The sequence below is a fragment of the Hemicordylus capensis genome, chromosome 2 (assembly GCF_027244095.1).
Source record: "Hemicordylus capensis ecotype Gifberg chromosome 2, rHemCap1.1.pri, whole genome shotgun sequence".
In the NCBI taxonomy this organism is placed as follows: Eukaryota; Metazoa; Chordata; class Lepidosauria; order Squamata; family Cordylidae; genus Hemicordylus; species Hemicordylus capensis.
In genome coordinates, this window is record NC_069658.1 from 139,402,462 (window position 1) to 139,425,989 (window position 23,528).

Sequence of the window (23,528 nt, forward strand, 5' to 3'; positions counted from 1 at the left end):
ATTTCGAAGACGTTTGAGGATCAGTTTGTATTTTTTCATCTGAGGCGGCCACTACCTGGCAGCCTCATCCTTGAGGCTTTAATTTGCGGCTTCTTGATTTTATTACACCCAGTTAATGCACTCTGACATGCCATTGCCAGAATACAAGTGTTGCCTGTCTGCAGTCAAAAATGAATTGCTTTTACTTGGCCTTTTGCCATCTGTTCCGGCATTTGAAACTGACACTCTTGAGTCTTGCTGGTGTGTGTGCGCTTGCTTGTATTGGAAAAGGCTGGCGATATGTGCTGAGCAGCAGGGTAGTGAGTAGGGGTGGGGTTTCCACCCTTTTATATTTTGCAGCCAGTGACGTGAGCATTGCCTGGAACAATCAGGCTGCCTCAAAACAGTGTAGTTGAAGATGCTCTGTGTGTGTGTGGTTGGTGGTGGTGGGAAACCAGCTTGGTGCATTTTAAAGCAAACACTGATTGCCTCAGCCTAAGCTCCACGGAGATTCCTCTCCGTCTAAACTACTCTGAAGAGCATTTGTGAAGCGTGGTTATCTCTCCTCTCTGTTCCCTTCCCTCCACTCTCTGTACGTATAGTACACATATTTATTTACTTTGCGGAGATGATTGGAGTTAATAGTGTTCAGAGTACCAGCAAGGTCCGGGTGAGAGCCACAGGTTCGGTGAAATACCCACGGGAGGATACTGTCTGGCGGCAAACCCACCGCTCAAAGTCTATGAAAATTTCCAACTCCACAGAGTTTTCTGCTAAAGAAGCCAAGGTAAATGACTAGAACCTCAGTAGAGATCTCCACTGTCTCTCTGTCAATTCTGAAAGGGGATAATGGGAGAGAGTCTGTAACTAATAGTGCCTTTTTGAGAACTTGAAGGCATTTCATGCAAAATTGCTTTGCGGGGGGTGGGGTGGTGGTGGCTAGAAATCAGGCTGGGGGGGAAGAAATCCCAGAGTGAAGGTAAGCACTGGGTGGATCAGATCGGTTTTCAGAGACTGCCTCAGCCAGGAGCTGGGGTCTCACAGCAATGCTTCCCACTTGCTAACTGATCTCAGCTAGTTGGTGCTTTGATCCTGGAAATTTTACCTGCATTACTTTGGATGGTGCTGGGGAGTCTCTCCTGGAATTAATATGCAGACACACTCTGCGGGCTGGATTGAAATGCATTTCCCTTCTCCCTTGGTACATGTGTGGGTGGGTTGTGTGATTCAGGTGATGTTTTTATAATCCACAGTCAAATATTGCCATGAAATATTCATTTTTAACATTTATGTGTAGGGGGGATGACATTATTGTGTTTGTTTGTCATCTGTGTACTGTGTTTGTCATTGTAACAATATCAAGCTGGCTGCAGCCACCTGCTTTGGGAGCTATTTGGAGTGCCTTTAAACTGTCATATTGCATTCCATTCTGCTTATATATTAAAAAAACAAATGAGTATGCATGGCATGAATACAGACATATGCGTGGCGTGAAGCAAAATCTTCTAGCTCCTCTGAGAGCTAGGTGCATTTGGAACATTTCTAAAGGGGTAAGCATATGAGCAGGATTGAACCCAAATTTGACCATTATGCCGCTTCCCTGCCACTGCAATGCAATGAAAATGCTGTTCCACTAGCATACAACTCAGGAGGTGTGCTAGCCTTTTATTAAGGAGGATTGGGTTTTTTAAAAAACCCCAATGAATTTGCAACTCCTTTAATAAGGAGGATTGTTGGGTGTCTTTTTTAATGCCCCCGATGAATCTGCAACATTAGAAGTAAGATCCAAATGCTCCTAGTCTTATGTGTTGTGCTTATGCACACATTTTCTTTTCTCTCCCCCTCTCCCTTGCATCACGCTGCTTCTTTTATGCCACCTTCTAAAAACCCAGTACTATCCTCCACTGTAAAATTTGGATGGATGGGGAAGGCAGTTGAGGGTGCCAAAATCATATGGAACTGCAAGCATCCATAACCTTGCTGTTACTGTCCTGTTGCAATTCTTTGAGAAGCAGTTGACGCTTCCTTGCCCCTTTGCATGAAGAGGGAAGGGCTGGAATTTTCAAGGTTGCACACCCATTCATAGAGGTTCTGTTTCATTGAGTTTTTGCCCTCTCCCCCACCCACCCTGCCGTGAAGTAATGCTATTGTGACAAAACATCCAATAGATCCTCACAGCCAGTGTGTGCCTCCTGTGTCGAGATCTGGTTTGTTTACAGCCACTGAAAGGTATAATGAAATCCCAACATTTCCTGCTGATAACTGTAACCAGGGGGGCTTGCCTGAATGACTGAAGCCACAAAAAATCAATTTCAGCAATATCAGCTTTTTAAAAGATCAAATATGAGGGGGGGGGGAACAAGACACCACATTATGATCATGTTGGTTTCACTGAAATAGTACGAGGCATCCCTTAATAAGGTGTTATTGGGCAAGTACTCCTGCCTCCTTCTCCAGCCATCATCTGAGTAATGGCCCAAACTTGCTAATTCTCAATGCTGAAGTTCCCTGTTGTCATCTAGGACCAGTTTCTATATGCATGCTTGTCATTCATTTACTGAGGTATTTAGTGGGGACCATAAGGGACTATTCACCACAGATGATACTTTCATATTGTCTGATGACAACTAGGAACATAGGCAGCTGCCATATACTGAGTCAGACTTTTGGTCCATCTGGCTCAGTATCGTCTACACAGACTGGCAGCGGCTTCGCTAAGGTTCAGGCAGGAGTGTCTCTCAGCCCTATCTTGGAGATGCTGAAAGGAAGGGAACTTGGATCCTTATTCATGCAAGCATACAAACTCAAACACAATACGTTCCATATAGGCAGTTCACATATTGGGCTGACCAACCAAGTATTGCATCCCAGAAAGATGGCTATGCCGGTCAGCTACAGCCAAAACGCACGCACACACAGCATAGTGACACCTTGAACAGAATTTATGGTGTCATAATTTTTAATGGGTCTAGAACCCACTTTATTAGATGAAATGAAAATTCAGGCACTGTACAAATGTGCAAACTGGCCCTTTGAAATGTGCCTTGATGCATCCGAATCATCCAGCTGAATTTAGTGGGATTAATTAGTGTGTATGAAGTAAACCCCTTGTGTAAACCCCTTGGAGAATTAGGTCTCTGGGATATGAGATTGCTAGTCTCTTTTCTATACCAAATAATCTCAAAGTGACTAAAAAGAATGTAAAACATCAAATAAAACTTAGTTAACCAGAACTAATAAGTAACCAATAAGGCAATTAAAATGGTATCATATGGTGGAGGATGGACCAGAAAGGGAACAACACAGTGACCTTCAGCTTGGTTTTGTGTAAGTCACTTAAGGGTTAAGTGGCTTTTTCTTTCTTTCTGCCACTCATGCAGTCTGTCTGTGTTTCTCCCCCATTAGTAAAGTGGCCGGCTAGCATGGGGGCATTCAATGCCAAATGGGAGGGAGAGAGAAGGTAGGAGTGGATCCCTGAAGATTGGGGAGGGACAGGACCCTTAACTGTATGCAAGGAAATCATGGTTTTAAAAAGGCTCCAACTCTTCCCCAACCCTAGCCCCAAAGTGCCAAGGACTAAAGGATGCACATATGATGGCCCTTTTGTTGCTAGCAAATATGGAGGAAGGGATTATGCTTGAGGTGAGCTCCTACCTTGATGATGTCCCCTCCAGTAATGAATGGTCACCTTTCACTCTGATGGGTGGGGATGAGCTTGAGGATGCTGCTGCCGTGGGGGCAAAACATGCCCTCCGTTTTTGGCACTGGGTGGCCTGGGCCTTCAGAGCAATCCTATGGATGGGTGCTGATAAACAGCACTGCCCCGCTGGCCCTTTCTCCACACACTCACCAGCCATCACCATGACTGGCATTTGCTAGTTTACAATGAGTGCTGAGTAAACAGTGGGATGGGTGTTGCTGCTTATAAGCCAGAGAGGGGGTGGATGCTGCACAGCCCTTCACAGTGCCACTGTTTTTCAGGAGCTGCATGCTACAGAGCAGCAGTCGAGTGACATCACGCTGAGTTCAGAACAAACACTGCCTATATACTGTTTACTGCAGTAAAGGAGAAAATATCCTTCTCAACCATAAAGTGTTAAAAGGAATGAGGTTTTGAAGTAAGTAGTGGTGTTGCCCAGTTTTTCTAGTGAAGGTGTGTGTGTGTGTGTGTGTGTGTGTGTGTGTGTGTGTGTATAGATTTCTTCAGAATGCCGACATGTAAGACAGACATTATTTAGAATTTTAAATTTGAACCTTTAAAAGTTGAAAGCATCTATATAGAGCTTTTAGTGCAAAGTGCTATTGAGAGGCTTATTTCATTAGTCATTGCCCAGGGCTGGTAGATTATCTCACTGCTATTCTCATTTGTGCATTGGAGAGAGGCATTTGCCACAGGCCAACTAGTGAGCGCATGGTTGTAGCCACAACTAGAGCCCAAGTATCCCAGAGCTCAGATGTTGCATCCATTAGCGCACACAGCTTGGCCAGGAGATGCATTAAAAAAACATACAAACCACACATTCTGTGCTTTTTTGAGTCTCTGCTCTGTTGATGTGCATATAAGGCTGCTACATTTTTGTCTCTTTTAATCCTGGGCTCTTCAGACAGAAAGGTGTCGATACATTTGAACTCAGTCAGTGCCTATAAGCATACATAGAGAACTTTTCCGAAGAAGAACAAAGGGGTTTTGCTTGTTTTTTTAGAGTCTTTAAGAGCTAAATGAGTTGAAGCATGTGCAATTTTCCCTCAGAGAGAGTTTTTAAAATGTAAGGTCAGAGATCTTCTGAGAAAGTGAAGAGTGACCTTCAGAAAGGTGCTGTCTTTTTATTGTTAACAAATGCATCAAGTAGGGAAATGTGTACACACAAACACACACACATGGCTTTTTCATCTTCCTATTCTAGCCATGGGGATGAAATTGTGGCCAGGTTAGAAAAAAGATTCTCTCCAGCTGGCAACTGTGCCTGCCTGCGGCTTAAACTCTACTGCTGTGATCTGGCACAACTCAGCTGGTTAAATGTAAGATTCTACTTTGGATTTCATTGTTGAGGCAAAATATACAGCTGTTATTTTTGTGGCTTGAACGAAGGATGCAGGAATAAGGTGCGCATTGTCACAGAGTGACTCAGTATCAGAGCTGGGAACAGATGCCAGCTGTCCTCACGCCCCTTCATCCCATCTAAAAATGCCTAAACATCACCACACCAACATATATGCACATATGTGTATGTGTGTGTGTTTCAGCTCAGTTTAGTCAATCCAGTGCTCACATGGACATTTGTTTACACCTGATGCCATCAGATTGTCTAGTCAATCAGACGGGGTGTGTGCATGAGAGTACCATGGTAAATTAATGGATTTCCCCTCCACATTACTCAGGCTTAGGTTTAATAAACTGAGGTAAGGACATATTGTTTTCACATAAAACAAGTTTGAGTTTCCATCTCAGCCTAAAGCAGTCAATCACAAGTAGAAACGAAACAAAGCTAGCATTGGTGTGTTTGTTTTTTAAGTATTGCTGTTTAGGATTTTGAGCTGCAAGAAACTGATCCCTAGACTGTACGTCAGCAGTAAAAAAGAAAATACGTTTTGCAGTCTAGAGCCTGGCTCTGTCCTTTCTCTCCCATTCTTGCTTCATAAAACTCACCAGCTGGCAGTGTTTAGCGGAATGCTGTTCTTTCTCCTTTTTGCTGCAGCTCTTAACTACAAACCCCTCAGATCTTTACAACTATCCCGTTGCAGTCCGGTCTGGAGATCCTGCCTCCTGCAGTGCACTGCCCTCAGCCCTTATGAGATGGGCTTAACAATTTCAGGCAGTGAGCTATGATGTGATGGATTAATTCTCTTGATCGTGAATCACTTTCAAGGGGCTTATCAAAAATAGGAATTCTCAACTGAAGTGTTCCAGCCTCCCCAGGAAAAACATTCTGACCCATCTGTAAAAGACTTATCAGTTTGATAAGATTGCCATTCTCTTTTACGCTATTGAAATATTATTCTGATATCATTATATCCTTATTTCTTACATTCTGCATCCACCATCTCTTTCATTCTGTTCTTTACCTCTCAACCAGAACAGCTTTAGCTCCCTATCCATGATCAGGATTCTGTGTATGCAGTTATTTCATAGAAGTGACCAAAAATTATAGAATGGCTAGGGGCAGCTTGTGCTGAATAAAATTTCTAGTGGTCAAGGTGGTACTTCTGTGAAAAAAGTCTTCTCTTGGACTTACAGAGCCAGCATAAATTATGTAAAACAAATTGCAGAATAAATGATGAATTATTATTTATAAAGCACCTAGAGCTACTGTACAAAGATTAAATAGTGGGACAGCCCTGTATGCTGACTCACAATCCTCCGTTTAAATAACTCATTCACTTTTGCTTAATTTGCATAATATATGGTTACTGAATTAAGCATTTCTTGGCTCAGAATTTGGATTCTGCACCAATGGGAATGTTCTATCCTGTCCCATGGACTAGAGCCCAAAAGGTCTGGAAGGAGGCAAGGCAAAGTGAGTGTGTGTGTTTCAGCTCAGTTTAGTCAATCCAGCACCACGGACAGCTCCAAGGGACAGGTTGATTAGACAGCAGTCGCGGAGGTAGACTGAGCTCTTAAATATGTACTTCTGAGCTCAGGCTACACCTCCTGGACTCTGCATCCCTGCCTGAAGAGTAGAAGGCTTAAAAGGGCAGCCTTCTGCCTGGAGTTTGACCCTCTTCCTCCTATCTATGTGGTCCTGTGCAGACATCAGGGGACCCAACAGTGTGGAAGGGGTTAGCTCTTCAGAGAGCTAGGGTTTTGAGGATGTTGATTCAAGGGGCTCAGGCTCTGAGGGTGCTGTTTTGGGAGGCTGCAGTTCTGGGGTTCTGTCAGACTCTAACCTGGGTGTCAAAGCCCAGGACTGGTGTCATGCTAGTTCTGCCTCGTCCTCAGACCCTGAAAGATTTGGAACCATGTGTATGTATCATATATGCCAAAAAGTAATAAGATCACACTAGTATTCCAAAAAGAACAAAATGCAATAATGCAAAGGAAAAAACTCCAACAATCCTGCTACATAGTATAATGCAAAAGTTTCTGTGGGGAGGTTCTAGGCAAAATTAAGTCCCAACCAGACCTGCGGATTCCAAAGAAAGGGTTAAACATATGCTGAGGTATGTCCTATTGATTTCAGAGTAGCTTCAGAATGCTTGGATTGCGTCCTCTGTGTCCAAAATAGAATGTAATGCTTTTCAGATATATTCCTTACTCATGCTTCAAATGTGCACTAATGCACACCATATACGCATGAAGAATTTGGATTACCTTGATGCAGAATTTTGATTGCAGTTATCTTTAACACAGACTTCACACTCACATGCATGGTATGTGTTTGGTTTTTATCGCTTCCTTCTAGTAACACTGATAGAACACAGCGTGTCCTTTCATTATGTCATCATGATCACTACCTCTTGAGTGGGAACCACTTTCTTTCTTGAGTAGGAAGCTGCTTCTTTTGGGGTTCTGAACTTAGATAAGCACCTGCTTATCTACCTGCACCCTTAAGTGAATCCATCCAGGAAAGTTGTTAACCATTTGTTTTTGCTGGTTGCATAAATTGACCCAGGGTTGAGGACAGAACCCAAGAGAAGGAGGGATGGAGAGTGTTAAAATGATATCGGTGTGAAGGAGATGCGGAGTGTGTCGTACACCCTACTAGCCTTAGGACATGAATCCAAGTCTCTTCACAGCTGTCCTTTTCAAAGATGGTTTTGGATTAGTACAGTTCTCTCTGTCCTTCTAAAATAAAAATCCTTTAAAAGGACAAAGCAAGGGCAGTAGCTCTAAGGCATGGCTACGCAAATGTGCATACTTTCAAAGCTTCCTTTGTACCTCCACCTTTAGTGGAGCCAGCCACATTTATCTCTTTGAGGGGCCCTCAAGCTGGCTTACAGACTTAAAAGCCTCCTGTAATGCCAGCCACCTAATGAGTGTGTGTGGGGGGGCCTCCTGCTGAGCAGGTCCCCAGCATTCCAGAGTTCAGAATGGTCAGGGTTTTGGCTAACTGAAGTGATATGACTCTCAGCAATAACCAGCTGAGATAATTAATTAAATGTTCATTTTTTCCATTCACATCTGGTTGTGCTTTTCATTTCCCTCACTGTTTTCACCTCGCTGGGTTCTACATTAGGTGCTTGTCTGGTTCGCATTGTCAGGTGTTTACATTTGCAGATGCTGCTATTCAGCACTTCTGTTTGGAGAGAGCATTTGAAACTACCAAAAGAGAGAAAAAGACTAGAGCAATGCAGCCTGAACCTATGGTAAAACTTGCCATTGGCCTTGGCTTTCTGTGTACTCAGAGTAACACCATTCTATCCTTTGCCATCTTTCTGGTGAAAAATATACGTTGTTTTAGAATTGAGAGTGGGAAATAAGGTCATTTATAGATTAGAAGTGTCAAAAAGAACTGTGATGGAGCATGACTCCAGTATTTTTCTACCTCTGTGTTTGAAATGGCTTCAAGGATTCGCTAGCTTGTGTGCTCTCTCTCTCTTGTTTTCTCTCTCACGTGAGCTTGCCTGAGAAGAAGGGCGAGAGCACATAGGGTCTAGTCTGAACATTGATCTTACTATTCATCACCTTGCCTATGGACTGCTTCACATCTATTTCTAGGTTTATCCCTCAAAATGCAAAGTGTGGCTATAATTCATGGCTCACATTCAGCGCAATGAAAAATGGGCAGGTCAGCACCACTCATGCTGCTGTGTGCATCTCCAAGACCACTTGTGCTGTTGGGAATAATGGAAGTAGCATTGCGCAACTGTAGTTGTGCAATTGTAAATTGGAGCAGAACAGCTCAGTTTGACAACAGCATGGGCACTGAAGACGCACTTAAGAGTGTTGAACCACCTGCATTTTGTTGGGCTGAATGTGGGCCAGTGTGTTTTGTAAATGAGTATATCCTTCAGTTATAAACATTAGGTGCTGTAACTGAATGTAACTCCCTGTTATGTGTATAATCAATAGCAAACTTGGATTTGTCTCTCCGTAATGTGTGAAATGGCCAAGTAAACAGTGCTGGATTTAACTTTGGGAGAGATCTGCGTTTAAATCATTACTCAACCCTGAAATCATTGTATAGCAAGGCTTAATTTGAGGTAGTGCTCACCAGGACGGATCTCAGAACTTGTTTTCAGTAGCAGGATTTCTGGAGGCTCCGGATCAGTAATAAAAGGAGAGTACCTCTGAATTTGAGCAAAGGACCCTCCCACTGATTTTAATCATCTGGCGTATTGTTTTAAAACATGTCTGTTGGTTTCATCATATAATGTTGATATACATCAACATCATCATCAACAATGTACATCAACATTATCATCAACAATTACATCAACAATCATCAACAATTACATCAGCAATGTTGATACAACATCATATAATGTTGGTTTCATCATATAATGTTGAGGCAGGAAGATTTTGACTTCACTGGGAACAATGGTTAGGGCAATGCAGATCACTATTCAGTTTTTACTTGTGAGGAATCTTGTTTGTATCTCTCCTGGTAGGGGGCTTTTTTGTAATAAAACAAAACATTAAAAAATCAGCAACAAAATTCCTCCTTTCAAAAAGTAAAAACTCATTTCCACAGTTCCCTAGATCTTGAGAAATCCACCCACTCATCTGCCAGCAGGATCACTTCTTTAGGGTTTTAAGTAGCAATTTCAGACATTTATGATCCAATTAAAATAAATTAATTTTCTTGTCCAATTACAGCTAGTTTTTTCTTCAAGCTTTCAACACCCACTAACAGTCCCCCCACCCATCAAAACACATCTATTTAAAAAAAGTAGAATTCAGATATATATATATATACATATATATACATATATATATATATATTTATTTATTTATTTATTTATTTATTTATTTATTTATTTATTTCCTTCCAAAAAGATTTCCAGCAATCCTAACCATTTCTGAAGGCTCTGAATTCCTTAGTGGATGAAACTATATAATTTGGGAAATCTTGTGCTTCCTTAACCATGCACTTTCTGAATGTAAAGAAACAATGAATTGTGTTAACATTTCCGTTTTATGAACCAGCATCCCAGCATCTCAGACCTGGTGGGCAGGTCTGCTTCCCACAGCTATCGATTGTAGTAAAAACATTTTAAAGCCAGTTGAAGCATGGAACTCTCCTGCAGCAACTTACCAGCAACCACAGATATGTCCATTGTTCTTCTGGCATATGAAGAGTGCAGGGAGCAGCCCAAGGGCATTTCTAGGTACTTAAAAGAACTGGGGCCTGCCTCGGGCCCACATCCCCCTTGCATTTTGATCATTACGCCCCTTCATGCTCTCTAAAGGAATTCAGCACCTTTTTTTCAGTTTTTGAAGCCATTAATCTCTAATGTATCTCCCAGTGACAGGCAGTGTGGAAGACCAGAACACTAAATAATTGCTCTGGGGCATGTGCTCAGAAGGCTTAGTGCTGCCAGTGCGCTTGGAACAGACATTGTGTTGGGACCTATAGGCTATCCTGAAGACAGAGATCAGAAAAATACTGGTGGTACACAGCCTTGGACTCTGAGTATCAAACTGAAAAGCCACAGCTGAGTGGCAGGGCCATCAAGCATCAGTTCTATGCCCTGAATCTATGTAGATTACAAATCCTTTTTGCCTGATATTTCTTGCCACCCAAATGGTACAGTAGTGTCAAGTCTGGAACTGAGAGTCAGACTACACTGCAACTAGGGGCCAGGGCATGTCAATTTTATTCTGTTTCTACGTAGAAAAGAGGAATTGTCATATATTTACCACTTTCAGATCAAAATTGTTCCATATTGGGCTTTAATATATTGGTGATTACCTACTCCAGCTTACTTTGCTTTATTAATTTTATCCAATTATTAATTTGCCTAATTATCAAGGTTAGTACAATGGATCCCCCTTTATTGGCCTATTTTCCAGTAGGCTTATGAGATCACCCGGCATTCCGTGTGTCCGTGTGTGTGCGCCTTCCCCCATCAACTTCGCGACACCTGGACTAATATGAACCAAATTGGGTACAGTTGTAGGGACACCTCAACAGCGTAGTTTGTGATGATGTCATCCACCCTGATCCAAGATTGCTGATGCGTTAACTTTTGAGGTGCAAATGGGCTAACGTGAACTGTCCAACAGATAACCAAATTAGGTACATTTGTAGTGAGTGACACACAGGGACAACTCAATGGTGTTCGTGATGTCACCCACCTTGACTCAAGATGGCGCAAGTGGGCTAACATGTGAGACCCCTAACCGATTTGAACCAAATTTGCTTCAGCTGTAGGGACACATAGGGATGCCCTAATGGCATGGTGTGTGGTGATGTCATCCACCCCGATTCAAAATGGTGGACACATAAACCTTTGAGGCGCAAGTGCACTAACTTGTGGATTGTCTAACCAATTTGAACTAAATGAGCTACAGTTGTAGTGAATGATACACAGGGACACCTCAATGGAGCATTTTGTAATGATGTCATCAACCCCGATCCAAGATGGCAGACACACGAACCATGTGGCCCAAGAGATCTAACCTGTGGACCTCAATCTGAACCAAATTTAGTCCAGTTGTAGAGAAAGTGAAAGGAAAGTAGGCAGATTAGTTCTTACTAGAACAATTTGTTTCTAATTCCAGAATGTCTATAGTAAAGTAATTTTAACTGATTTTATTGGTAGATTAATCAGCTAAAACTCTAATTGATCTGTGAGGCTACAGTTTCCATAGACATAGAGCTGTGAGTTAATGGTACACTTGATTATTTGATTCTAGTGCAGTAAAACTCCTCTGAGAGTTTCTAGTATGGCATGAAAAAGTACTTTAAATATGAAAGAGTGCTTGCAGCCTGAAGTGCACACCCATAGAGGGGGCTGAATTATCTGTCTTTGCATGATTTGCTGCACTGGCCATGCCTCTTTCCAATCAGCTTTTGCTTGGAGTGGGTGCTGTTTCTGCTGTATCTCTGCATCAGATGTAATTGGATCATTCAGTCACCCCCTGTGCAAAGATGAAACAGAACTACATGCCTTTGGGGGCAGCCGACCAGAACATCTCTGTCTCTGTCAAATTAACTGGGCTTGCTTCATTCCAGTTAGGAGGCATACTCAAAACAGTGACTTTCATACAAACAGAAGGTTTGCTCCCCCTCAGGCTGGTGATCCTTGCTCTTTTCACTTGCTAAAAGTAAATGTTTTAGGGTGTAAGAATGAAGTGTGACCCCAAGTTTAATTGGGGGTAGGGGTGGTGAACAAGGGCCTACATTGGCCCAGTGTGGTCTGAAGGCATAGGATACAACTTTACTGCTGAAAATCAGCAGCTCTGGTCCTCTGAACAGTTCGGAAACTCAGGATCAGCTGCTCTGAATTCTTTAAAGACAGTTTGGGTACATGTATCACAAATTAAATTAAAGTAGTTGCTTGTGTCAAAAAGAGGTTTATGGCCAGAGTGGCTAAGAACACAGAACTCACAGACTATGTGTCTCAGGCCATTTCGAGGGCAGATTCTGTTGCAGGGGGGATTCCAAGGGGCTGCAGTACTGTGCCAATGACAGCTGCTCATAAATAACCCTTGCGAGCAGATGGAAGACTCCAAACGGGTTTGGTTTGCATAAGAGCAGACTTGAGGGAAGTGGGGAAGGAGTTTGAGATGAATCCTCATCATTTACACTGGAATTGTCTCAAAATTAATTGGGCAACTGTGCCAAAAAATGTTATGTGACAGGGCATTATTGCTGCCAGAAGGGGTGTTAAAATCAGTAAAATTGTCAGGTCAGGGTCCACAGTAGTTCAGAGCTGGATTAAATTCAGCTCTTTTCATGTGTTCTGTTTTATGAAACTGATACTGTTCACTTTAAACTATAGGCATTTGATTGGTGGTGCTACCTCATAGGAATGACATGGGTTGCTTTGCTAAGAATGCTGTTGTAACACCAGGAGAAGCTCAAGAGAAAGCCATATATGACATCAATCACCAAAAGGCCCCTTCTTGATCATGGTGCTAACATGATCCCATACCAGTTGCTGAAAAGCATGAAGAGAGAAAATATTTCCCTTCTGGGAGGCAATGGTGCATAACTCTACAGCAGGAGGGTATGTTTTCCAGCCCAGAGTCCTTGAGGGCAGCTTCTTGGGCTGGACCCAAAGAAACTGGGAGCAGAAGGTATTACCCTGCTGGATTAAGCAACGGCATAAAGCCAAGCTCTTAGGTTTTATACCAAGCCTAGGCCAATTAAGAGCCAATTGTAGAGGTCCTGTTCCATAGAAAAAAATATTGGATCCAATCCAGGCAATTATTATATTAGGTCTTCGGAACAAATGACAGCCTTCTTGAAATAAATCCAGTGCCTCATATAGGAAATGATAGGTGATAATTAAAATGCCTACTATATTTTTAAAGTTATAATGGGATGCAGAAGCACATAACCTCTGTTTACCTTCTTTGCTTTATATGGATGCTTGGAGACCTGGCACTATACAGTTGGATTTTCTTGCCACCCAAATGGGCGGTTTTTGCTGAACTTCACCCCTGTCCCTGATGCCGCCCAAAAATATGTCCCTGAAGGTGGGGGCACCAATGAGGGACCTGCACAATCATGACATTACTGCGACTGGAAAGGAATGGTGAAGCAGATAACCAGTTGCAGCATGGATTCAGCAGCTGCAAGCCTGAAAAGTCATTCCTTCATTGGCCAGCTAGAAATGTCAGTCAAAGAGCTTCTTACTCTCGCCCCCACCATTTTCTATGTATGGAACATCATCCTATCCCAGAAAGTTTAAAAGAGATACAAAGTTTTGAACAACAAAAGACACTGGAGGGAAAAGCCATCTGATTCACTGACACAATTCGATGTGGAAAATATTGGATGATTTTGTATCATGCTATACAATTTACTCAATTTTGTATCCGAACCAATTTGATTGCCAGATATAGGCCACATGGAATCGGATACAATCATCGTTTTGTGCAGCGCGAGGCCAGAGTGCCCCAAATTCTCTCTCGCCCTCACACACCAAAACACCATTCCCCAGCTTACACATTTTCATGTGCTAATGCCATCTGTGGCTTTCTCATGTGTGAGTTTTGTTACTGTGGTGAAGCTTTGTCACAGGTCCTATACTTACCATGGTATCTCTTTCGCTGTGTGTGATGTTAGTTCAGTACACACACACAGCTTTTGCAGCCTTTACAGAAGATACGGTAAATCAAATTACAACTGCTTTTTTTGGCTTTGACCATTGTGCACAAGGGTTTGCACATCCAGCCATTTCTTTTCTTTTCTTTTGGGAGCATGTGAAAGTACCATCAGTCCCAGAGGGACTAGAATGAATGATGATTTTTAAATGAAAAATATTTTACTGAGTAAAAAGTAGTGAGGTCATTCACACAATAAAAAACAGTGTTCTGCCCAGGTTTGGGATCTGTGTGCTCCCAGTTATTGATTGTGCGGAATCAAGGTACAGGTTGAGTATCTCTAATGTGGACATCCAAAATCTAGAATGCTCCAAAATCCGGAAACCACCACGGCGTGCGCCTGCAGCACCCACAAAACATTATTTTCACATGAAATCTGAATTCCATCTCCACCTAAAATGCCATGTTTGAGGCTAACATGACCAGCAACATTATTGCGTTGAAATTTTTCTCACAATTATTTTTCATTACATTTACAGCTAGCTATAGTTATCGTAAATTCAATGCTTATTTGTTTTTATACTTCAAATAAAACCTAATTAAAAATATGGTGTACAGTAACCTTTCGTGTTTAGACTTGGATCCCATGCTCAAGATATCTCATTACAGTAAGCAAGTATTCCAAAATCCAGAAAAGTCCGAAATCCGGAACACTTCTGGTCCCAAGCAGCTCAGATAAGGGATACTCAACCTGTAGGAGGAAGAGCTACCCAGGTTTTCCTCCTACTTCCACACAATCACTTCTACCCAGGTTTCCCTCCTACCTTGCTTCCACACAACCAATAACTGGGAGCACACACAGCTCCCAAACCTGGGTAGAACACAATTTTTGATTGTGTGAATGACCTCATTATATAGAACCAGTTCACTAACCATGATACAAGTGAATTCTGACTCCAGTTTTTTTTAAAAAACACCACATGGAATCTGGAATCTAGAAGAGTAGAAAGGCTTGACATTCACTTGGTCAGCCATTGACTCGCAGAGGTTGTCTTCTCCTATGAATGCAGGAAGCCCTAGGCTCAGTCTCTGCTGTCTCCAGGTAGGACTGTGACAGACTCGTGCCTGAAACCTTGGAGAGCCACTGCCAGTCAGTATAGATAATACTGAGCTTGATGGAGCAATGATTTGACTCTATGTAAGGCAACTGTCTATGTTCATATGCTATGCTCTGTACTCTCATCAACCATGCAGGTAAGCAGAAGCAAGAGGGGCCGGTGCCAGTGGAAAAGGCTGTATGATATGAGACCAGAGACAAATACGACTATGATGAATATTTATATACCACTTTTCAACAAAGTTCTCAAAGCTGTTTATATTGATATAAATAAATAAAAAGGCCCCTGTCCCCAAAGGGCTCACAATCTAAAATAGAAACGTAAGATAGACACCAGCAACAGCTGCTGGAGGGATGCTGTGCTGCGGATGGATAGGGTCAGTTGCCCTCCCCTTGCTCAGTAAAGAGAATCACCACTTTTAAAAGGTGCCTCTTTGCTCAGTTAGCAAAGAACCATCTCCCTGTGGTTGGCGTTGTTCATAGCCAGCAGCAATTCTTTTGCTGCAGCTCCTTGGAGGTTCTGGTACTCAATTGTTTTGTTTTTTGTTTTTATTCTGACTTTAAAGTCACCAAGTCATCATCTCTCAGTTTCCAATCTGCATAAAGCAAACTGATGCTTTTGTTCAATAAATAAAAATAAAACACCTTTTTGTTTCTTGTCTACTAAATTAGATAAATAATGTGGTTTATAGTCTGGATCCCCATTTAAATTTGCCCTTTCTAGAATCAACTGGCAGGAGACATACAGTAGTTTTATAGGAGAACTGAAAGTAGTATCACATAGGCATTGCTTTCAGTTATAAAATAGATGTCACAGTTTTTAAAACACTACAAAACTTGTGTACAGGGACATGAATGCCTCAGGGTGCACACCAGAAGGCAGGGGGTGGGGGTGGGGAGCAATTGTCCAGAGGTGGGCTTTCTTGAAAAATTTCCTATGCAGATTTCCCCCTCATTTGCATGACATTTGCATTATTTTTCCCACCAAAAAATTACTATGCAATTTTTCCTGATTCCCTAAATTGATTAGAGACTTTTATGGAACAATGCTGGGCATTTGGACTAGCACTGTGCATGTCAGGGGTGGCGTCACCATTGTGCAGTAGGGTTCAAGAACCTGGGCCACCAATGAAAAGGGCCGCTGGTGCGCTCCTTGCACATGTGCAAAGGGCGTGTGGCCCAATAACCAAAGGGTGCTCCCCAATCCTGCCAATCTTATTTTCAGCCAGTGTTTGTGGAGGAAGAGAAAGGGAAATAAATGCATCCAGTCAGCAAACACTGGCTCGAAATGCAATTGGGAGGACTGGGGCAGGTCCTCAAGCTATCGGGCCACGACCCCTTGTGTGTGATATCACATGCATGGACATCACGTGTGGGGGCTGCCAGTGGGAGGGACACAGGCTCCCCTTGCACTGGCTGTGCCACTGGCACAAAAATGTGCAGCATTGTGTGCTGCGCTGTCCTTTGAGTGGGAGAAGGGACAATTTTTGCCAATCTTCCCTTCCCCCTGAAGCTCATTGTGCATCACCTAAATATGTCCCTGAGGGTCTGGAACTTGCACAATGCTACTCAGCCAATTAAGTTTTAGAAGTGGAAAATTTTCCACCAAAAAATAGAAGTATGGGGAAATTTTCCAGCCCCACCTCTCTGCTCTTGGCTCCTGCTTCCTTGTTTGGTGGTGGGGGAAAATACTCAGCTCCTGATCTCCTGCCTTAGAAGAAAATGATACTTTCCTTGCACCTACAGTTTTGTGTACCATCTGGCCTTTTACAAGGATTTAACGTCATTATCATCATCATTATTATTATTATTTTATATTTATATACCGCTCTTCCTCCAAGGAGCCCAGAGCGGTGTACTACATACTTGAGTTTCTCTTTCACAACAACCTTGTGAAATAGGTTAGGCTGAGAGATGCGTGACTGGCCCAGAGTTACCCAGCTAGTTTCACGGCTGAATGGGGATTTGAACTCGGGTCTCCCTGGTCCTAGTCCAGCACTCTAACCGCTACACCACGCTGGTCTCCTTCAGAAAGTATCAGTTTTATTGAAACTTACTGAAGGCTCCTACAACCTTTAGCCACTCAGAAAATTAGAGCAAAGCTGGAACTTAGAACCCTGAGCTCTTATAGTCGAAGCTGCCAAACAGGTTTGGGCTGGCTTGTACTTAGGAAACTGGCAAACCTAGAAGATTGCCTAGGCAAGGGAACCCCAGATCTGAAGTCCCTTGACAAGCAGGTGAGAGAGAGATAGAATGTAAATAATATCAACTTGTTTCTGCTGGAACTGCTGCAAATCAGAGAGCATGTGTTGCTACGCACTCAATATTGGTATAGGAGTACAAAAAAATAATGCCTGGCCTTCTGGAATGATGTTGAGGGAAGGCATCCAACCCTTTAGCAGACAAACTGAGGCCTTAATAATAATGTGGCATTTACCTAACTCAAATACAGAATTCATGTCTAGGAGATTCTAGCTACATTTGTTATGCTTCAGTTTCCTTTAGGAAGTGAGGGAAAGGTCTGGCAGGAAGGATTGCCAACTCCCTCCCCCCACATACCCTGGCTGGGATCCTAGGCCTTTAAACAGCTGTCCAGCACACAGAAACTTGGCAGGTGAAGCTTTTCCCTGCAAGCCGATGAAGTGATGCAAAAAGCTTCATCCACTGAATCTTGTCTTCTTGAGCTACCCTTAAAAGCAAGGAAGCAGGGTCACTCTTAAGAGATGGTAACCCTTATGGAAAGCAGTAGTTGAATGTGCTGCTTAATTTGGGGATCATCCAAGTTTTCTTTTCTTTTTTAAAGCACAGAATAAAGCGACAAAGAGGCTAAATTATAAGACGTTTCAAAAAGGAGGGTTTTTGAAATGAAAATTGTCTTTAGTAGTTGCATTTTGTACTTTTGTGTTTACATGTTTGGCAATCAACATATACTGTATGTCAAACAAGTCTTGTTTTATATGGATCACTCTATTTAAATGTCAGGATTTAAGCATTAGAACCAAGAGGATGACTGAGCTCTTGGTGGCCTGTACACAGTTTGGTGAGTTGCAAGTGATGCAGAAGAAAGTTGTTCTCCTTTGTGAACACTCTACAATGTATACATGGGATACAAGCTAAAGAAAGTTAAGCACACTTAATCCTTTGTGAAATTAAAGCAGGGATTCTCAAGCTTGGGCCCCTGGATATTGTTGGACTACAACTCCCATCATCCCCAGCCAAAATAGCCAAAGGCCATGATGGGAGTTGTAGTCATGTCCAGAGACCCAAGTTTGATAAATCCTGTATTAAAGCATGCTCTTACATAATTACATTGGACTGACTTTAGTGGGACTTAAGCATAGAAGGGTTGGGAAGACGGATAAATAATACTGGTGATTCTAAATCCTCATCACTGATGTGTTTTCATGGAAGTGTAGCCTGGCAAACCTCTAGGGCTACCCAGAATGCAATTATGCCCCCAGAGTTGCTGAGGAGGTAATCCGTTCCTTAGGCTGAGTGGAATGGCTTTTTTCTTTATCAACAAGCCCCACCCTGCTTGCTCATGCCAACTCTTGCCAGCATAGCGTAGTGGTTAGAGTGTTGGATGAGGACCGGTAAGACCCGAGTTCAAATCCCCATTTACCACGAAACTCACTGGGTGATTCTGGGCCAGTCATGCATCTCTCAGCCTAACCTACCTCACAAGGTTGTTGTGAAGATAAAAATAAGCATGTGCACTGCTCTGAGCCCCTCTGAGGAAGAGTGGGATATAAGTGTAAAATTAAAATAAGGTGCAGCCACACTGGAATACTGCATACAATTCTGGTCACCACATCTAAAAAAGGACATTGTAGAACTGGAAAAGGCACAGAAGAGGGCAACCAAGATGATCAGGGGCCTAGAGCACCTTTCTGATGAGGCAAGGCTACAACACCTGGGGCTATTTGGTTAGAAAAAAGACGACTGCGGGGAGACATGATAGAGGTCTATAAAATCATGCATGGTGTGGAGAAAGTGGATAGAGAGAAATTCTTCTCCCTCTCACATAACTCTAGAACCAGGGGTCATCCCATGAAATTGATTGCCAGGAAATTTAGGATCAGCAAATGGAAGTATTTTTTTCAAATAAGACATAATCAATTTGTGGAATTCTCCACAAGATGTGGTGACAGCCAACAACCTGGAAGGCTTTAAGAGGGATTTGGATAACTTCATGGAGAAGAGGTCTATCAATGGCTATTAGTCGGAGGGCTATAGGCCACCTCTAGCCTCAAAGGCAGGATCCCTCTGTGTACCAGTTGCAGGAGAGCAACAGCAGGAGAGAGGGCATGCCCTCACCTCCTGTCTGTGGCTTCCAGTGGCATCTGGTGGGCCACTGTATGAAACAGGATGCTGGACTAGATGGGCCTTGGGCCTCATCCAGCAGGGCTGTTCTTATGTTCTTAAAATAAAAACTCAGATATCAGGCTAACAATCCTTCAGAACTGAAAGGTGTATGAAGAATAAAGCAGGAGCAGACTATGATGCAACAAGACATAGCAGTGGAAAATTACTGAGGTGGACAATAAAGGGAAAATAGTTAGGCTAGCACAATGTGGATGGACAATGAGACCGAGAGGATGGAGGAGTGTGATTCCAGAGTGTTTTCCATTTTGGATCAAGGGGAAAGCCCAAGTTTCCCAAAGCCACTGCACTCAAAAGTGGAACACCTCTAGCAGTAGTTCAGCCACATTTTAATCTTTCAAATGCCTTCGTTCAACTTTCCCATACCTTGCCTATTAATCTCAATAAAACTTTCCATTCCATTGATTATGACTGTACAGTACTTTGTTTGAAATGTGTGTTTAAGTGCTGAAGAACTGAGATGGACTACTCAGTGTGGGGTATTCCAGCTTCTTTGGAAATGACATTCTCATTCTTCTCACATACTCGGATGGGTCCTTTGAGATGGGCAATACCGTAGCTGTGGTTTTCGAGAGAACAAAGGAAGATCCATCCGGTAGAGGCTTAGCCGAGCTAGTCTACCTTGAAGCAACAGAGCAGAGTTGTGTTATACGCTCTAGTCTTATGTAATTTTTTTGGTTGTACAGTCTGATCTACGATCGTAATAAAGTTTATCTATCTATCTATCTATCTATCTATCTATCTATCTATCTATCTTATGTTCCACATTCTTTGTTTTGCTTTCAAAGATAGGCATACCATTTAGTAATATAGCCAAATGCTGCTAGTTATATTACCTATCACAGGGCATTCTACCTCGTGAATGTAAATATTACTAGATGGCAGTGTTAGATTCTTAACATGAAATAGGCAATCAAGATAACTATTGCTTATTTCATGATATGAATCATTTTAGATTTCACAAATGACTTTGTGTGTATATGTGTGCATGTAGTAAATGTTATGAAGCTGACAATTTGGGCATTTGCTGCAAGTTATTTTGGTTGTAGAGCACCAGATATTCAGTATTCTGCACTTGCATAGACTATATAAAAGACATAGATGAAGGGCTCCAATGTGAACAGCAGCAGAGGCTTTAGTTGACTATCACCCCATATGGACTTCAGCTCCTCTGTTTGCTTGTTTGACTTCTGTATGGTAACATTGTCAATATCTGATGGGAGATTTTCCATCTCAGCTTTGCTATGGCTTCCATTGCTGTCCAGACTGAGGAAGAGCATGGAGTTAAAGAGCCCCTTGCCTGTCTCCAGTCAGGTGAAGGCAGTTGAGGTACATAATAGGATCTAGAGTCGTACACATGGGAAGCTCAAATACAACCCTGGATTGTCAGTTGCCAATCCTTGTAATCATCCACTTATAATGGTAATTAACCTTTTCAGCATAAGTTGAACATCGCTGACCTTGGTAGCCAGCCAGAGTGTGTGCGCTCCATTCACCTTGTCCTTCCCCCAAAAGAGAGACGCATGTTTTGTCTGTGATGTCATACTGAGATTTGAAACCCAGCATACACCCCCACCTCCCTATCTATGAGCTAGATAGGACTGGTCCCAGGTGCTCTGGACCTTGGGGGAGCTTGGAAAGTAATGTGACATCTTTGGAGAGTACCCTGAGCCTCTCCAAAGTCAGTGAAAGATCAGAAAAGACCCTCTATCCTTTTCCCAACCAGGTATGAGAGAAAGGCATGGGTTCTTGCCAGAATTTTTTTTTAAAAAAAAGGTTCTTGCCAGTAGTTAGCTAACGAATGCATTTATGGACCCCTGCTCTTGAAACCTATTTTAATTCTTGCTCAGTTCTTAGTGTGCCATGTGTGGGTGCTGTCATGATCAAAGGCAGCTTGCTTGTGACATTTAGCTCTTTAAAAAAAATGGCAATCTCCTATGTATGGTCAAGACAAAACCAGTAATTTCATCTTGTTTTCCTTTTACAGGCTCTCTACAATTCAATCAAAAATGAGAAGCTTGAGTGGGCAGTGTAAGTATATTATGTGGAATTAATGAGTTTTTAAAATGGTTTCTTTTATGGCATTCCACTTGATAGGCAGGCGGCATATGGAACAGCTTCTAGAACCTTCAGAAATCCACCACAACATTCTAGGAGAGCAATCAACCACACACAGCTTTTGGGCAGCCTTCATTCATTCATTCATTACACTTGTGGCTAGTGTAACATGATGATAATGAAACGCCATGAAACGTCACTGGTTCAAATCCCACCTCGGCCAAGAATTTATTAGTTGGTCTTCGGCAAGCCACCATTTCTTGTGACTTAGTCTCTCCTTGTAATAATTACTGCAATAATGTACATGAAATACTTGAACAGTGTTTCCCAGACTTCCGAGACTCAAGGCAGAACTATTTCTACATCTCCAGGCAGGGCTGGGAGAGACTCTTGCCTGAGACCTTGGAGAGCCAGTCAATGTTGACAATACTGAGCTGAATGGAACATTGATCTGACTCCGTTTAAGGCAGCTTCCTATGTTCCTAATTTAAAATTGGGGCATGTTATACTCTTATGCTAAAATACACATACATAATAAGTTTTCTCAGTCAGTTTCCAGAACAGTGGGTATATATCCTCCTTATAATCGCAGGATAGCCCAGTTCAAGTTACTCCCTATTCTCACTTTTGCTCAGTCATTCAGAGATCAGGCAATGGTGGTACTTTGGAGTTTCCCCCCTGCTATTGACTATAGTGTAGGCTTCATCCAAGAATCCCAGTGTTTCCTTACTTCTTCCACAGAAATGATGCAATTGCCCATATATTGGTAAAAAAAAGAGGTGAGTAACTGAATGGGACCCTCCCTTCTCCAATGGGCATAGAATATTGGATATACCCAGTACAATGTCTGATCAAGCCATATGCCTGTCTATCTCATGACTCTCAGTCTGAGAATTACTGTAGTATACGGAAGTGGTATACAAAAGCATCGTTATTTTGATGGGATTTCCATGGGAATTTAAGCCCCAGTGATATAAACTGAGGTCACACAGCAGGAGGGTTTGGTGGTTTCTGCCTTTGGTTGCTGTCCCTGGGCCATGAAATTTTGGATAAACTCTCCTCAAGTTGTAACAGGAGGCCTGTTGTCAAACGCTCATTATAGCTTGCAAGCCACATGCCTGCTGTTACTCCACCTAGCAAGACAAGTTGTTAGCGATGAAAGGCTGCTTGTAAGGGTGGAAAGCATTTTTATTCTGCTCGGGAACTTCATCTCAGAGAAAGAAATTAAATCCTCAGTTAATCTGTGGCAGCATGAATAAAACACATGCCTAGTTTTCTGCCTTTTATCTTTTGGGACATTGTGTCAGAACTGCTGGGTAGAAACACATTGTGGGTCAGGTTTCTTCCTCTTGGCTTGTCTAGCACTTGTCTCTTGATTAACTATGGATCACTTGACAACGAGCTGATATTAAAGATAATTAATTGCAAAAGGTCTAGTGTACCCCACTTCAGCTGCCTTCAGGAAGCTAACAATTTGAATTCAAAGCCAAACATGAGGAGGCGAATCTCTGCCAAGATGCTTTAATCATTCCTCCCCATCACCCTCTCTTACTTGACTTCCTTATGACACTGGTACTTTCTATAACAGGAGAGAATCGTGCCTGGTGTGTGGCAGAGTAGCAAATGTCAGTTTAAATGCAGCTGTGCCCATTTTCATGTTGGCAGGTAGACCACTTTTATGGAACCAGTGTGTGTTGCTGTGAGGGCAGTCAAGCAATTGGATGAAGCTAGGTGAAGCTTCCTTGGTATCCCACTGTACACTTTCCTACACCAGGGGAAACTGTTTGGATAAAATATACCATCACTATCTGTTCTGTATTTCTGCACTCCTTT

At 42.5% G+C, this 23,528-nt stretch overlaps 1 protein-coding gene across 9 annotated transcripts in view; it reads left to right on the forward strand.

Annotated features, from left to right (window-relative positions):
- Positions 1–23,528, forward strand: part of PSD3 (pleckstrin and Sec7 domain containing 3) — a 201,216-nt gene that overhangs the window by 139,328 nt on the left and 38,360 nt on the right. For 8 of the 9 annotated variants that reach the window (XM_053290547.1, XM_053290549.1, XM_053290552.1 and 5 more), the window contains one exon: positions 21,625–21,668. In XM_053290547.1, coding sequence (XP_053146522.1) covers positions 21,625–21,668 — 44 coding nt within the window. Of the gene's footprint in view, positions 1–359; positions 767–21,624; positions 21,669–23,528 lie in introns of those variants that run through there. The other variant, XM_053290557.1, reaches the window with a different exon arrangement.